Source organism: Rattus norvegicus, chromosome 4, assembly GCF_036323735.1.
Source record: "Rattus norvegicus strain BN/NHsdMcwi chromosome 4, GRCr8, whole genome shotgun sequence".
In the NCBI taxonomy this organism is placed as follows: domain Eukaryota; kingdom Metazoa; phylum Chordata; class Mammalia; order Rodentia; family Muridae; genus Rattus; species Rattus norvegicus.
In genome coordinates this window covers 117,085,556-117,098,334 of record NC_086022.1, presented here as the reverse complement: position 1 = coordinate 117,098,334, position 12,779 = coordinate 117,085,556, and the positions used below count along the sequence as shown (strand labels likewise).

The 12,779-nt window shown below is 51.0% G+C and overlaps 2 protein-coding genes across 4 annotated transcripts in view; one reads left to right on the top strand and one right to left on the bottom strand.

Moving 5' to 3' along the window:
• The first annotated feature begins 83 nt into the window (after positions 1–83).
• Dok1 (docking protein 1) lies at positions 84–3,164 on the top strand. Of its 3 annotated transcripts, none has more exons than XM_008763022.4 (5): positions 84–768; positions 1,032–1,375; positions 1,515–1,608; positions 1,725–1,909; positions 2,080–3,164. In XM_008763022.4, the coding sequence occupies exons 2-5, from the start codon at positions 1,037–1,039 to the stop codon at positions 2,881–2,883; spliced, it is 1,422 nt and encodes a 473-aa protein (XP_008761244.1). In that variant the 5' UTR covers positions 84–768; positions 1,032–1,036; the 3' UTR covers positions 2,884–3,164. The 3 variants fall into 3 exon arrangements, with proteins under 3 accessions (XP_008761244.1, NP_001020587.1, XP_038963513.1); NM_001025416.1 differs by having other exon boundaries at positions 701–768; positions 1,076–1,375; XM_039107585.2 differs by lacking the exon at positions 84–768 and adding an exon at positions 788–936 and having other exon boundaries at positions 1,076–1,375.
• Positions 3,165–3,879: 715 nt separating this feature from the next.
• The window catches only part of M1ap (meiosis 1 associated protein), a 90,825-nt gene continuing 81,925 nt past the window's right edge, over positions 3,880–12,779 (bottom strand). Inside the window, exons 8-10 of the mRNA XM_006236719.5 lie at positions 7,953–8,159; positions 6,240–6,380; positions 3,880–4,288 (exon numbers count right to left, since the gene is read on the bottom strand). Of these exons, the coding sequence (XP_006236781.1) occupies positions 4,130–4,288; positions 6,240–6,380; positions 7,953–8,159 (507 nt within the window). The 3' untranslated portion in view covers positions 3,880–4,129. The remainder of the gene's footprint in view (positions 4,289–6,239; positions 6,381–7,952; positions 8,160–12,779) is intronic.

Genomic DNA, 12,779 nt, shown 5'->3' with positions numbered 1-12,779 from the left:
ACGTCCTCTAGAGCCCTCCCACATTCCGCTTTCTCCCTCCATTCGGGCCAGGCCAGTTCCCTCCTCTAGATCTTCCCCTCCCCTGTGGAGCTGGCTGCAGCCACGCCACCCCCTCCCACTCCTCCGGGCTCAATGAAGCTTTCTTTTCCCGCAGGTTGGGAGGCCAGGCAGCGGCGTTCAGGATGCTGGACTTGCAAATGGTTTCGGGACAGCAGGATGGCCCCTGTGGCCGCAGGAAGCTTTTCAGCCCGTAGCCGTTTCTCCACATCTCCAGCTAGACAGAGTATCAACAGACCAGTCCAATTCCAGAGCTGGACCATGGGAACAAGGTCCCACAAAGAAAACTAATGTCCTGAGGGCCCTCTTGGTCATTATGGCGACCCCAAAGTCCCTGCAGGTGATGTCACGGCCTTCACTCTGATGTCACGTTAAATATATGTCGTCACTCCCAGCTTCCACCCCCAGGCACTAGGGCCTTTAGTTGGTGACCGCGACTTCCCTGAGTAGTGCCACTGTGCGTGCGGTGAGATAAAGGCTCCCCTTGGGTTCTTCCTGACGGCTCGTTTTCCTTCGACCCCTCCGTCCCCGCCCCCCCTCCCCGCATCACCGCCGCAGGGGCCCGGGAGGGGCGGACACGCCTCCGGCACCCTGCAGCCCCGCCCAGCCCCGCCCCCAGGGCCAGGAAGCGCGGAAGGAATCGCCTTGGCCATGGACGGGGCTTTGATGGAGGGTCCGCTTTTTCTGCAGAGTCAGCGCTTCGGGACCAAGGTAGTTTGTTTGTGTCGTGGGGGGATGGCAAAACTCCCCTGGACTAGAAATGGGTGAAAGAATCCAGAAAGAGGGAATGGGCCGGAAGAAGGTCGGAACGGCGCGCGAGCAATCGTAGAGCCCCTAAGACGTTCGTTCCCTTGAAAGTCTCGGGCTGTGCCCTCCTTGGTGCGGATTTGGGATGGCATTATCTTTGGGAAAGTAGCCCAGCCTGGGAATCCCCAGACTCAGATCGGCCTGCGTGGGTCTCTTCTCCCTTGTAGGGCGCATGCTGCCGCTCACTCTCGAGTCTTTCGTTCTTTCCCAGAGGTGGAAGAAAACTTGGGCTGTGCTTTACCCAGCCAGCCCTCACGGCGTGGCGCGGCTGGAATTCTTTGATCACAAGGGGTCGAGCTCTGGAGGGGGTCGAGGCGGCTCTCGCCGTCTAGACTGCAAGATGATACGCCTGGCTGAATGTGTGAGCGTGGTGCCTGTGACTGTGGAGAGTCCCCCTGAGCCCGGCGCCTCTGCCTTCCGCCTGGACACCGCACAACGCTCGCACCTGCTTGCAGCGGACGCCGCATCCAGCACTGCCTGGGTGCAGATTTTATGCAGAACCGCTTTTCCGGTGAGTGTCTGGGGGTGGTCACCCCTGGGCCTAAGGGGCACTGCGAGGATGAAACTACTATAACGGCATTGGACTTCTTGCACCTACCCTAGACCCAAGAGAATTATGTATATGGTCCTCGATGTTCTCTTTTCTGCAGAAAGGCGGCTGGGCTTTGGCTCAGACGGAGAACCCACCTAAGTTTTCTGCCCTGGAGATGCTGGAGAATTCGCTGTACAGCCCCACCTGGGAAGGTATTAGTCTGGCAGAAATGGAGTGGGGTGAAGAGGTGCCCTTGGGGAGATAGTGATTGGAGTCTACCAAGTCCCCAACCTGCCCCGGCGCTCCTTCTCTTCCTGTGTTCTTCCAGGATCCCAATTCTGGGTAACCTCGCAGAAGACCGAGGCTTCTGAACGCTGCGGCTTGCAAGGCTCCTACGTACTGAGGGTAGAAGCTGAGAAGCTGACCCTTCTGACTTTGGGTGCACAGAGTCAAATCCTGGAGCCGCTCCTTTTCTGGCCCTACACTCTGTTGCGACGCTATGGCCGAGACAAGGTGCATGGGGCTGTCTGGGAGGATGACCATCGGGGAGGGCTACTGGGTTGGGTAGCTGTAGGTGACAACTCCATTCCCAGGTAGTCTCTTCTGTGCAGATATACTAAATTGGTCAGACCTGTGACTCATTTCTTTAGACACTCCTAACCTGTTTCCCTCCACACCCTCAGGTAATGTTCTCCTTTGAAGCGGGTCGCCGCTGCCCCTCTGGCCCTGGGACCTTCACCTTCCAGACTGCCCAGGGAAATGACATCTTTCAGGCAGTTGAGGCTGCTATCCAGCAGCAGAAAGCCCAAGGAAAGGTGGGACAGGGACAAGATATCACCAGAACTGACTCCCATGATGGGGAGACAGAGGGGAAGATGGCTCCCACTCCTGTTCCCCAGGAACCCCTGGGCAGCCCTCCAGCCCTATATGCAGAGCCTTTAGACTCCCTGCGAATTCCTCCAGGCCCTTCTCAGGACTCTTTGTATTCAGACCCCCTGGGCAGCACCCCTGCTGGGGCAGGGGAAGGGGTGCAGCGGAAGAAACCTCTCTATTGGGATTTGTATGGGCACGTGCAGCAGCAGTTGCTGAAAACCAAGCTGATAGACTCCAAAGAGGACCCCATCTATGATGAGCCTGAGGGCCTGGCCCCTGCCCCTCTCCGGGGCCTTTATGATCTGCCTCAGGAGCCTAAGGATGCATGGTGGTGCCAGGCTCGGCTGAAGGAAGAGGGCTATGAGCTCCCTTACAACCCCGCCACCGACGACTACGCTGTGCCACCCCCTCGGAGCTCAAAGCCTACCCCTGCCCCCAAGCCACAGGGCTTGATCCTTCCTGAATCTGGTACCACAGCTGGCAGTGGCAGCAAAGGCTCAGATACAGCTCTGTACAGCCAGGTCCAGAAAAGTGGGACCCCAGGGAGATGGGACTGTGGACTCTCTAGAGTAGGGAATGACAGGGTGGGGGTCAAGTCAGAGGGTTCCACCTGAGACAGTTGCTGATAGGAGGTCCATGGGGTGGTGGCACTGAAGATCAGAGAAACCTGAGGGTGGGAGGGGCCGGGGGACCAGAGGAGTCAAGTGATGACCAGTCCCCGGAAGTTGTGGGAGTAGAAGAAACAAGGCTGCTGGACTGACTAGGCCTGTGGGAGAGGTCCACTGGTCAGAGTGAGGACACTTTGGGGAGGCCAGTATGGATCCTCACTCTTGTTCTTTGCCAGATACGTTTTAATTTATAAGGCAAATCTCATTAAAGGTGGCTTGATTGAAAAGGTCTCTGCGCATGAATAGACACTGGGGCAGGCATGCGCTGGGAGGGTGGGGAGGGGTCAAGGGAGGAAGCAGAAATATGTTGGGGACCGTGGAAGGATGAAGGGCCCCAGGGAGGGAAGCCTACAGTGTGGTGATTCACAGCCTGGGTGGTCATAGCCTCTCCTGGGCCGGTCTCTGACTCATTGACCCTGTTGTCTGTTACCTGCCATTCTTAACTCTCCTCTGCTGCCCTTACACCAAGTGTGAGAATTTGGCTGTGCTACAGAAAGGCAGCTGGCACGAGATAAGACACACTTCCCCAGCTCTTAGTGTAATCTAAAGCATAGAAGGCACTTTACCAATGGCAGCCATTTTTCTGTAGTTCGAGGGAGCTATAGAAGGTAGGCAGGCGTGGGGAGAGCAGACTAGGAAGGGAGTGGGGTTCTTTCACACCACCCACTCTCCTCTGCTAGGCTACACAGCAGCAGCCCGCCCCCTCTGCATACACATTAGCATGCTTACACCACAGGTCCCGAGTGCTCAGGGCACTCAGGAGTGCTTGGTGTTTGTGTGTCTGAAGCTGCACTGCTGTAGGTGATCTGGGAAGGGTACCCTTCTGGACCAGGGTTCAGGTTCTGATGTCTTGCTTTTCCTTGAGCTGCGAACACCTCATCCTTATCCTTGAGGGCGACTTGCAGGAAGAAATTCTGGCCTAGGAATGCTCGAACAATGGAGGAGGCTTACTGGGCATTTAATTATTTGTGTAAATACTATCAAATGATCCAAAAGAGTCCCTGCCGGACAAAAGACAGGCCTGGGTGTGCTGCTCTCAGTGCCTCCTCCCCCCTGGGCTGTGTCAGAGGAGGAAGAGGCTGTTTCTTAGCCCGAGCTCACTCGCAGGTGCAGGTTGAGGGCAGGTAGATCTGCTCCAGGCCGCCATCCTGTGAGTGGTGTAGTGTGGCTCTGCTCTGGCAGAGCTGGGGACTTAGGTCTGAGAAGGATACTCGTCCTCCGAATCAGAAGGCAGGAAGGTTCCTGAGGCTGCTTTGCTGGCTGCTGACTTCTTCAGAGCTCTACCTGGGACAGGGGTCACTGGGAGGGGGACCACTGGGGCTCGAGCTCTGTTGGTCTGCAGCTGATCCCCCTGCAAAGGGCAAGCAGAATTTTCTATGAAGACCAGACAGGTTCTGAGTTCCAGTCCTGGTTCCCTACCAGGCTCTGGTCCTAATTCCTTCTCACTTCTCATTTCTGGAGTGACATCCTGAAGGCCCAGGGCAGTGCTGAGACCCCTAGGCAGCAACCCTTACAGTATCATCTCCTTGCCCAATGTCCCTTCTCTGTCAGCTGGCCTACCAAGCCCTCCTGGTGGACTCTGCACCTATGCATCTGGTCATCACTTCTACCTCTGGAGTTTAGAAGCATCCTTCTGCAGTTTTAGCTGAGATGAAAATGTGCTCAGTTACAGAGAAACAAGGCAAAAGCACGGAGCAAAAGGAAAGCTTAGCACAGTAGACCATGGATTGCATAGAGACTCTTCATCTCATCAGTTGCCCTACTGATTGGTCTCTCTTGCTCGTCCTGCTTTTTTTGACAAGCCTCACTGTAGCCCAAGTTGGTCTCAAATTTACAGCAGTTCTCCCAAGTTAGCTCTCGGAGTTCTGGAATGACAGGTGTGAACCACCATGCTTGGCTTCTGGTTTCAAGCTTTTTCCTCAGTGCCCCACTCCATGGTTACTAGCCCAGGTTGGCCCCTGTTTCCTCATCTGTGAGGTGTGAGGCTTCAGTGTGAGGCTTCCCCTGCTGGCACTGTGAAGTGTAAATGAACACTATCTGAAGCTTACTAGAAAGCCAGGCAAGCCACAATCCTTTCCCTTCCCTCAGGCAGTTCCAGTCCTGCCTCTCTGTCAGCCCTTCCTTTCAAGGAGAGGATTGTGGTTGTAGTTCCAGTGTGGCCTGTTTGCTTAACAAGACAGCTGGGTGGTAGATGACTAAGAGTTATAAACCCCACAGTTAGAATACCTAAGCTTCAAGCTGTGATGGTGTGAGCTATATCCCTCCCCGAACAACACAGACACAGACACACACACACACACACACACACACACACACACACACACACCACACCCCACACAATATAGACACACACCACACCACATACACCCCCACACCATATACACACACACACCACATATATCACATACAGACACACACACACACCACACCCCACACAATACAGACACACCACACCACATACACTCCCCCACACCATATACACTCACACCACATACACACACACGCACACACACACATGCACACCACATATATCACATACAGACACACACACACACACCACACCACCCCCACATACACACACACCACACACACATACACCACACACACATACACCACACACACACACACACACTCACCCCACCACACCCCACACAATACAGACACACACCACACCACATATACCCCACACACACCATATACAAATCACATACACACACCCCCCACACCACATACACACATACACCACACACAGACCTACACATACACCACATACACACATATACCACACACAGACCTACACACACCACACACACACCCTATATACACACACATACCACATATACCACATACACAGACACACATACACACCCCACAACACCCCCACATACACACACACCACATACACATACACCACACACATACACACACACACACACACACACACACACACACACACACACACAATCAGGAGGCTGAAGCAGGCAAATGGCAAACTCCGGATCAGTTTGGGCTACACTGCTACACCATGAGACCAGTTGTCTCAGGAAAATAAAAGAACCAAAACCAAAACCAGCAGACCCAGCAGACCCAGCAGACCAGCAGACCCACCCTATCGCGTGTGACTGCCTCAGCAGGTTCTCTCTCCTGCCTCAGCTTGGTTTCCCCTCTACTTGTGGGGTGTGGGGAGTGGGTTGCTCTCTTGGGACCCAGGCTGTTGTGGGGGGTAGATAGGAAGGGATCCCTTGGACTCAAGGCACAAAGGGGATGAGAGGGGAAAGGGAAGGCGGGGACAAGAGAGATACCTTTCTAAGGCCCCGGCCTGCCCAGCTTGTGTAGGGCCGTCCCTGAGGCTTGGCGTGGGCGCTGCTCAGATGTGAGTACAGATGGCTCCCAACTTGCAGAGGGTTGTAGGTGAGCCCCAGCTCCAGGCTGTCTAGTGTGCTCTGGGGACGAGAGGGGGGAATTTATTCAGGGAAGTCAAGGTCACAGAACACGAGATGCCACATAGAGACCTGAGTGTGTGAGAGACTGGAAGAGGGCGAGGACATGGGTGCTGTTGAGGCTGAGACAGATGAGTCCTACTGTTCTGTCCCGGGAGGCAGGGTATGCTTGTGTCAGGCGAAGGGACAGAAGAAAGTGGAACATCTGGTGGTCAGAGACTCTGAACCTCCTAATACTAGCCCCAGGAAATGTCACTGGGTTCTGAGAAAAACCAGAGCTCCCCAGAATGGTACAAGGGACCCAGTGTGGAGGGCTGAGGGAGAGTGTGTGTTCAGGTAGGGGTGCTCTAGTCCTCAAGACAAGTACAGGGAGTTCCCAGCCTGAGGTGAGTCGGGCATGGAAGGAGGACATTTGAACATAGCATTCCTGAGTAGTTAGGTTTTCCGGCCACAACATCCTGTGCCAGGAACCACTGGCCCTGAAGTGAGACTGGCTGAGGAAGCCATGGCGCTCCTGCCCACCTCTTTGCATTCCCATGGCTGCCAAGCATCAAGCACAATCCCAGCCTCTGTCCTGTCCACTCTCAGCCGGCCAGCCAGCAGTGAATGTGGCTTCCATTCTCCCGGTCCAGAGCCTCCTCCTCTCCCACCCCAACCTGGGGGGCCCAGAGGGAGGAAAGACAGAATCTAGACAGAGAGGAGAGCAGGGATGAGGGGTGGAGAAAAGGAGGGTGGCGCTGAGCAAGGCCACCCCTGCCTGTCGGCCTCTTGCGTCTGAAGTTCAGACTTCTTCCATTCCTTCTCCCCAGCAGAGGCCGAGAGCACAGGTATGCACATGTATTAGAGGAGCACAGTGTGACAGCACACAGGGTGGCCCAGCATACAGTGTGTCAGTACGTGCGTTTGTGGGGTCATCTCTAAGACAGATGACACTAATTCTCAGTTATTGGCCCATGTCAAGGCCTGTTTCTCTCTTAACTCTTTTCACAGATTCTCTTCTCGCAAACCAGGATGGCTTCTCAATTCATTTTTTCCCCAATGCCTTAATCAGACCACTGACTTCCTCCCATTTCATTTTCTGCCTTTGCTTTTATCTCTGATGGCCGGAACATACCCGTCTGCTCTCTGCTCCCCTCCCCCTCCCCCACAGCCCTATTTTTCTCCCTTGGCCCTTTCTCAAGCTCCATTCTATTTGTCCCATGGTGCAGTAGTTTAAATGAGATTGATCACCATAGACTCATATTTGCACGCTTAGTCCCCAGTTGTGAATGCTTTGGAAACGTTAGGAGTTGTGGCCTTGTTGGAGGAGGTGTATGACTGGGAGTGGGTGTTGAGGTTTCAAAAGCCCACATCAAGCCCAGTGTCACACTACCTGCTGCCCAAAGATCAGGCTGCAGCTCTCAGCTACTGCTCCAGTGCCATGTGTGTCACCGTGCTTCCCGCTACACTAAGAGTGGACAAACCTTCTGAACTTGTAAGTCAGCCCCCGATTCAATGGTTTCTTTTATAAACAAAGTTGTAGTCTCAGTGTCTCTTCACAGTCACAGAACACTAAGACACGTGGGCTTTACTTGCCTCTATGATCTTTAGGCTGTCTTCAGGTGGGTCCTCAGAGAGCAGGGGGAAGAAGCCAGGAAGCATCAGTTCCCTCGTGGCCACCAGCTTGACCAGCAGTGTGAGAGAGTGAGACGGTGTGATCACATAGAAGCTGCAGGCAGGGAGACTCTGGTTGTGTCTGGGGATCAGGGGTTCCCCTCTGGCTAACAGCAGCCAGTCTCTTTTCTGCAACAAGGACAGACAGCTTCAGTCTTTGGCTTGTTTTGAGGATGACCCCAGCTGAGGATTCCAAGTTCTCTCTGGGGGAGGGGGAGTCAAGAAGGACAGAGCCATTTACTTTGGCCCTTGGCAGGGAAGGGCTTCTAATAGCAGAGTTACTACTCTTCCTCACCAGTCTAGACTATGCCAGAGAGACTACACACAAAAAGTTTCAGTGAAGACACAAACTAAGAAATGCTCTTTAGGGGTTGGCGATTTAGCTCAGTGGTAGAGTGCTTGCCTAAAGCCCTGGGTTCGGTCCCCAGCTCCGGAAGAAAAAAAAAAAAAAGAAATGCTCTTTAACTTGAAGTGGGTTCATCTCAGATAGACTATTAAATGCCAAGTGTGGAGTTTGAAAATGGTAATGTATGGGGCTGGGGATTTAGCTCAGTGGTAGAGTGCTTACCTAGGAAGCGCAAGGCTCTGGGTTCGGTCCCCAGCTCCGAAAAAAAAAAAAGAACCAAAAAAAAAAAAAAAAGAAAATGGTAATGTATGTCATGTGTGTATGTCATGTGTGTGTGTACAGACATGCATATGCCGTGGTATGTATATGTCAGACGACAACTTTTGGAAATTGGTCCTTGTCTTCCACCTTGTTGTGGCAGGGTAGTTTTTTGTTTGTTTGTTTGTTTCTGATGTAAATTCTAGGCTAATTGACCCACAAATTTCTGGGCAACCCCCCTATCTCCACCCCTATTTGCCACAAGAATGTTGGGATTAAAGACACATGCCACCAGAGCCTGGCTTAGCAGTTACAGGCACTGGCTGCTTTTCCAGAGGACCTAGGTTCAATTTCCGGTACCCACATGGTGTCTCACGACCATCGTGACTGTACTTCAGGGGGATCCAATGTCCCCTCTTCTAGCCTCCATGGCATGAACGAACGACGTTCAGACAAGTACAGTTTGTGCAGACAAAACATTTATACATATAAAATAAAAATGATTAGTGTGCTAGGACTGAACTTGAGTGGTCAGGGTTTTGTGGCTAGTGGTTTTACTCGATGAACTATCTCTTTTACCCCAGATCTTTACCAGCTGAGTATGGGGGCGTATTTACCTTTAATCATCACACTCAGGAGATGGAGGCGGGGGATCACAACCTCGAGGCCAGCTTGGCCTGATATGAGACCAAAAGAAAAGAATGACAGGGGATGTCCCTGGAATACCCAGGGAAGGCTTAAGGAGATGCTGCCTGCAGAGCAAGAAGAGAAAGAGGAACTGTGTAGGGGAAAACTTTAGTACAACAAGACAGTGGGTGGGGACAGGTCCCCTGAGATCAACTCAGCCAGTCCACAGGACAAAGTGAACTGATAGGATCCCGGGGCAGTGGCTCTGTGAATGAAGAGCCACTTTGTCACGCTGCCACTGAGTGGGTAGAGATCAGCCCATGGGCAGAGAGAGGAAACAAGCATTTACAAATGAATTTGTAGGCACGCCCTTTCTGATGAGATGGGGAGGAGGCAGCTTTCTGTGGTGCTTTTCCAAGGAAAACCACAAATGTTCAAGAAACACGGAGTCAGGATGGTTATAGTCACCAGTAAGTTATGTCCTCTTACTGGCTGAGACCATTGGTGACACCGGGCACAAATGTAACAGTTTGCCAGCTACACTAGATGGGGTACAACAGCCCCTCTGTGCTTCTCCCACTCTAACGAGCAATTTGGAGGACAATGAAAAAATGGACCATCAGTACTGTACAGAAGACAGACAGCGGGGAAAGGGGGCCATCGGGTACTGCATGGATCACAAGGGAAGTGACCCAGCAGCTAACTCCTGCTTGTGGTTTTGTGTTTACACCCAGGAAAATGTACTGCAATGGGAGACAGGAGGAAAAGCTCTGACATCTTAACTCAGTGCCATCAAACCACGCAGTGTACAACACCAAATCCAGTGGTTGCTGGCAAGGGCTAGGGAATGCATACATGTCTCCAAGAAAAAAAGCTGTGATTATTCTTGTGGTTGGTGGTAATGGGCTGAAAGTTTTGGAGTATGGTGCTTCCTCAATGAAAGCATGGATGGAGGTAGATGTTCTGGGCATGAGACAGTTAACTATAACTCTAATCCTAATCACAACAGTGACTGTGAATATCATCATAGTTTACAACATTGGGATGCTTGTCCAGTCACAGACACTGTACAAAGAGTACTAGAGAGACCTTTAGAAGTTCATATGCTGTTATTATTGTGCTTTTAAATATATAAATATACATATATTTATTATATATGAGTACACTGTAGATGTCTTCAGACACACCAGAAGAGGGCACCAGATCCTATTACAGATGGTTGTGAGCCACCATGTGGTTGCTGGGAATTGAACTCAGAACCCCTGAAAGAGCAGTCAGTGCTCTTAACCACTGAGCCGTCTCTCCAGACCCCTACTATTGTGCTTATATCTAGAAGTTTTTCTGAAGAACAGATTCAAGATGTGATGCAAAGTCTACTTGAGGCTTACCGAATCCGTCAAGCTGGGAGTAAATAATATTAAAATTACAGTGTATGTGTGTGTCAGGGTATTTACCTACCGTGGGGACACAGCCTTGCTAAATCTGGGGGAAGACTAGGCAATTGTTTGACTTCCATTGGCCAAAGTAACTTCTCATCAGGGCCAGGGTTTCAACCAGTACTGTTTATTAACCAGCAGTCTTCTGTTTTGTACCAGTTCAGGCGTTTGTTTGTAAGTTTGTTGAAATTCTATTGAGCTGGACAGATGACTCAGTAGTTAGGAGCATTTGCAGAATTGAGTTGCTGGGTTCAATTCCTGGTGTCCACATGGTGTCTCACAACCTCTGTAACTACAGTTTCAGAGTTTAAGGGAACCTAACACCCTCTTTTGACCTCCATGGGCACTAGGCATGCATGAGGTGTAAACACATGCATGCAGACAAAACACTTACATTTTTTTTTTAATCGAGTGCCTATTATGTTCCAAGCACTGGGTCTGCAGAGTTCACTGGATACACTCTGGGTCCTACTGGCAGGGGAAGCTTCTAAAGGATGTTCATCGGAGCCTTCCTGTGACCACTCTTCTGACGGGTCTGTTTTTAGGAATGATTGTCCTGTGTCCCATATCCATCCTAAACAAGCGGATAATATCAACTCCTTGCCCAAGCATGACTTGACTAAGCATGAGATATCTTGCTACTGAGACAACGAGCTAGGGACCGGGACAATGTGATGTTTCTTGGATCTTCTCTTTCAGGAAGAGTCATGGGCTTGCTAAGAATCTCTGAGTGCTGCACGCAGAATGCCATTTGGACACCAGACTCCAAGTCACCTGACTCTGAACTAAGTTTCTGTTAGCTGTTCACTTAGAAAGGACTGCAATCTCAAAGTCTCTGCTAATGTTGGGACACTCAGAGAAATGAGAAAGATTTTTTTGCCCCTTCCCTTTTCTTGGATTTTTGCTGTTGTTGTTGTTGCTGAAAGAATTTTATAGAGTGTTTTAAAACTTATGGGCTTGATATAATAAAGATGTCACAAAGTTCTGGAAGAGAAATAAATATGTCTTTATCAGATGACAGCTTCCATTGATCTTCAGTTCTTAGGAACATCTAGAGAGGGTGAGGAGGAAGGAAGTTTGAACTTTAAGGTTCCAATTTAGGATTGTAGATTTCCAGCCTCTCCCCCTGGAATTATGGCACTAGACACTTGAGGTCCAGGGCCCAAGCCTAAGTATGTTACTCAAATTACGGGTTGAATTGTTAGGCCAAGCAGTTGTGCCTATGTTGGCTGTGGCTAATGTCACAGCAAGCATCTGAGACTGAGAGAAAACACTGCACAGGGATCTTTGGGGTCCTCTAGGGGAAGAGTGCTTAACGACTGTAGTAGACTGCCAAGTTCTTTCTAATAGACTTTGACTACTTCTAAGGAGGAGAGTGTGAGTTAGATGCTAAACCTACCAGAAGGAAGATATTATGCTATGCATGTAAAATGTCTCCTATAGGCTCACATATTGGTGGAGCTGCTTTGGAGGGAACCTTTAGGAGATGGGGGCCTAGCTGAAGGAAGTGGATCAGCAGAGGCTCATGGTCTGGCCTGGATTCCAGTTCTAGTCCACTGAGTTGTGATCAAGTGAGCCTCTGCCAGTGTGGACCTCCTTTGCTGAGCTCTTTTCCCACCAGGAAGGGCTGTACCTCCTCACACCGAGAGACAACAAAGCTCTCTTCCTCAAAGTCATTCCTAATCGGGTATTTACGTGGTCACATCCACAAGAAAGGTAGCTGTTATACAGAATGTGAACGGATGTCTGCTTATGCTGTGATTGGAGACTTTCATTGACTTTACAAAGTGGGCTCCTTCTCTTCATAGTAGGTGTGGACAAGGAGGGCATACCATACTCCAAGTTTACCCTGAGTAAAGTCATCCTCCCTCAACTCCTTCCTCCTTCTAATTTCTGGAGTTGTGACAGAAGATGTGGCAATCATTCAAGATTGGCTCTCTACCACTCCCCTGTTTTACTCTCTTCTCTTTACCCACTTTCCAGCCTTCTGCCATTGGTTTGAGGGGATCATGTGACCCAAGTTTACATCATGAAACAGGAGTTTCTGGGTAAGTCTTCTGGAACATCCTGGTAGATCTTTCT